Genomic DNA, 3,651 nt, shown 5'->3' on the forward strand with positions numbered 1-3,651 from the left:
TGGTTCTAGCTCTTGCTGGAAGGGTGAGCGGTGCTGGTAGTTTCCGTGGAGGTCTCTATCCTCTGAGCACGGCGACACAGTGTGGCATGAGGGAAGCAGGCGGGGCCTGGGGCTGCCTCCACTCACACACTAGACCGGGCTCCTCACCCACCCCCATGTCTGCACGGTGGGCACAGCAAAGCCCACCAAGCACCTCACAACACAGACGCTCCTGTGACTCGCACTGCACACACCCTGGTCAGGCTCTCACCGTCCAAGTCACCTGACGCTTTCCAGACAGAAACCACCCTCAACTTCCGATCATTTTTAAGCATCTGTTTGGTGAAGCATCTGTACATACCTACACTTCAGTCTACACACAATGTACACTGATCACTCATTTGCACCCCCCAAAAATAAAGTACTTTAAAATATAAACACATAAAAAGGACAACAAAAAATAAAATTAGGAATTACTGTCATATAGGTGGAGGTAACAGCTAACCTGAATGTTAAGGTAAGTAAATCGAATACTGAATTATCTCTGAGATTCCTGGCAGCAAAGGTGAAAAGAGAGTTCCTGTTGCTGGAGAAAATGAAGCATCCCATTGACTGGCCTTGAAACATCAATCGCCAGTACTCCCGGCCTTGGAAAAAGCTGTTTTATATCTTAGTAGAAAAAGCAAGGCACAGGGCCAGGTGTGGTGGCTCACACCTGTAATCCCAGCACTTTGGGAGGCTGAGGCGGGCAGATCACTTGAGGCCAGGAGTTCGAGACCAGTCTGGCCAACATGATGAAACCCCATCTCTACTAAAAATACATAAAGTAGCCAGGCATGGTGGCAGGTGCCTGTAATTCCAGCTACTCAGGAGGTTGAGGCAGGAGAAGTGATTGAGCCTGGGAGGCAAAGGTTGCAGTGAGCCGAGATCACCCCGGGGCAGGGCCTCCCACAACAGGCCCAGCCAGAGGAGCAGGAAGCAGGCAGGGCCCCGGGTATGTGGCTGCTGTCTTCCCCTAGGCAAGCTACCTTGGACTTTTGCCAGGTCTGTCTCCATAGTGTTCACCCCATTACTGGACTGAAATTTTGGCACTAGGGTTACTCAAACACTGTGAGAATAAAAAGCTTAGGGCAGTTTGAGCTACACATCCCACTTAGCTCTCTAGAAAATCCTGGTCTCTGTTACTTTGGAAACAGGGCTCATGTTCCAATGTACCTGGAACAGTGGAACAAGGCTCATGTTTACCTACAGTGGACTTTGTAGGTAAACTAGGGCAAGCCAGCTCCTCAGCACAGGACTTATCAGCTCCTTCAGCAGGTGAACCTGAACCCAAGCCCCCTCTCGTGAACCCTTACGCTTGTGGAGCACCCCGTGTCCTCTGCGTGCATATCCACAGCCTGCGGGCCCTGTGTGGGAGAGGCTCGCATGGTGGAAGGAGGCAGAATGTCACGATGGACAGCCCAGGTTGAAGTCCCATTGGGATCATTTCCTGATGGTGTCACAGGCAGTCGTTCTGTTTCTCTAAGCTTCAGGTTCCTCATCCATCACATGGATGTGATGGCAAAACCATCCAACCTGGAGGTGCTGCTGTGCTCGAGGGCAACAGTGGGGAGCACAGCACACATGGCTGTGACGCCTGCCTCAGGGAATAGCAAAAGCATCAGTTACCAGCTACTACAGAAGTGACAGCAGCCATTGGCGGGGGTCTGCCGGAACAGGTGCTAGGGCCCCGGGCCAATGGGGTCCTTGGAGGCGGGGGCGCTGGGCAGAGACTTCAGGTACTCCAGGTGCCTCCGGGCATCCTCCTGGTTGTGGCGCACATAGTACACGACATAGGCGATCACCATGGCGAACCAGCCGAACATGGTGACTAGCATGGCCACGTCTGTGGTCCTGTGGGGGACGCTGCAGAGGCTGGCACCTGCATCCAGAGCCTGAACCAGAGGCTTCCCCACAAACTCCTCCTGCACTGAGGTGTGGCAGGCGATCTCGTCCACGGAGTCGGGGTCCAGCTTCAGCTCCCACAGGGCCTCCTGCAGGGCACACTCGCAGTGCAAGGGGTTGTGGGACAGGCGTATCTTGGCACTGAGCTTGCCCAGGGCGTCCTTGGGGATCCTCTGGATGCGGTTGTAAGACAGGTCCAGCAGGCGCAGGCCCCTGGCCAGGCCCGCGAATGTGGCGGGGCCGATGGCCTCGATGGCGTTGTGAGACAGGTCCAGCTCCCTGAGCCGGTGCAGGTGCTGGAAGGCCCCGTCTGGGAGGTGGGAGATCTTGTTGGCATCCAGCTTCAGGAGCACGGTGTCGGCCGGGATGTCCTGGGGGACTTCCTGCAGGCCCTGCAAGCTGCAGTAGACAGCCACAGCCCCTGCATGGTCAGGGCACCGGCAGGGCTGCGGGCAGGTGGCGCCCAGGCGCAGGCAGAAGAGGAGGAAGAGACAAGTCCCACGGGTGGAGACCAGCAGGAGGGAGGGGCGAGGCAGGCGCACGGTGCCCATCCTGACCTGGCCTGGGCATGGGGAGATGCGCGCCTCTGCTCAGGCCTGGAGCTGGAGCTCTTTTCTGCCGGCAAGGCCTTATCCAACCAGACAAGAACCCGCCATCCTGCCCCGCTGGGAGAAGCAGTGCACTCCACTCTGGCAGCTCTGAAAGGGAAGACGCAGGAGAGAGGGAAGGAGGGTGGTCAGCACTGCCTGCTGCAGTCATCTGGGAAACGCGTCCACTGGTGGGGAGGGTGTCCAGGGCCCATTGAAGGGTCTGGTGTGGGGAGCACGCCTCCTTAAACAGCTCTGCCTGTAACTTTTGGAGACTCCCAATGCGCCCGGGAGGAGCGTCCCACAAGTGCAAGGAGCTGGCACTGCCAGGGGGCTCCGCGTGGCCCAGTGCGTGGTCACTGCAGTCAGCCCTGGCCACCTCCCACACCGTTGGGGACCAAAGACCGGGTGGCGGGGTGGCGGCGGCATGGGACCACCCAGCGCCTCCTCAGGGTGGATGCCAGGAGGACGGGGACGGCTGGAGCTTCTGCCAAACCTGGAGCGCGGGTCAAGCTGGGCACGTGGCCGGGCACCAGCGGGCGCTCGCGCGCCAGGGGCTATTCCCGCAGCCAACGCCTGGCTGACTCCGACAATCCCTAAAAACTGTAATAACCCAGCAAGGCCTTCCCTGCCAGCTCTAAAGGAGCCGCGGCTCGCACCGGGCGCAGAACCGCGCCTTTTCTTTCAACTGCCTGAAGAAAGAAGCAGAGAAAATAGAAAAGCCAAGCCCTGTGCGCGCGGCCCGCGTTGGGCGTGGACGGCGGGGCCGCGCGCGGAGCCGGCCGGGAGGGGCTCGGACCCCCGGGACCTCGAGCCTTTAGATCCTCCGGCCCTAGGACCCCCGGAACCTGCGACCCCCGAGACCCGAGCACTCGCGGCGGGGGGATGCTCATGGGTGGTGGGGGATCCACGCTCCCAGGGCTGGGCGGGGGCTTTACCTGCGCGGCGGCGGCCGGAGGCTGCTCTGCGCGCCGCTCCCGGGTCTCTGGGAGCCCGCCGGACCCGGTTCCACGCCTGGCGCGGCGGCGACCCCGCTGCCCCTGCGCCCGCCCCGCGACCACTAGCTGGGGAGGCCGCGGCTCCGGCCTGCGCGGGCGAGGGGCGGGGCGGGGCCGGGAGGGAGGGGCGGGACGAAAGGCGG

At 60.5% G+C, this 3,651-nt stretch overlaps 1 protein-coding gene across 1 annotated transcript; it reads right to left on the minus strand.

Moving 5' to 3' along the window:
* Positions 1-300: 300 nt before the first annotated feature.
* LRRC3 (leucine rich repeat containing 3) lies at positions 301-3,613 on the minus strand. The gene is made up of 2 exons (XM_026447470.1): positions 3,449-3,613; positions 301-2,621 (listed from the first exon to the last, which is right to left on the minus strand). Exon 2 carries the CDS (start codon positions 2,472-2,474, stop codon positions 1,701-1,703), a length of 774 nt encoding a protein of 257 aa, XP_026303255.1. The 5' UTR covers positions 2,475-2,621; positions 3,449-3,613; the 3' UTR covers positions 301-1,700.
* Positions 3,614-3,651: the final 38 nt, after the last annotated feature.

Source organism: Piliocolobus tephrosceles, chromosome 19 (genome assembly GCF_002776525.5).
Source record: "Piliocolobus tephrosceles isolate RC106 chromosome 19, ASM277652v3, whole genome shotgun sequence".
NCBI lineage: Eukaryota > Metazoa > Chordata > Mammalia > Primates > Cercopithecidae > Piliocolobus > Piliocolobus tephrosceles.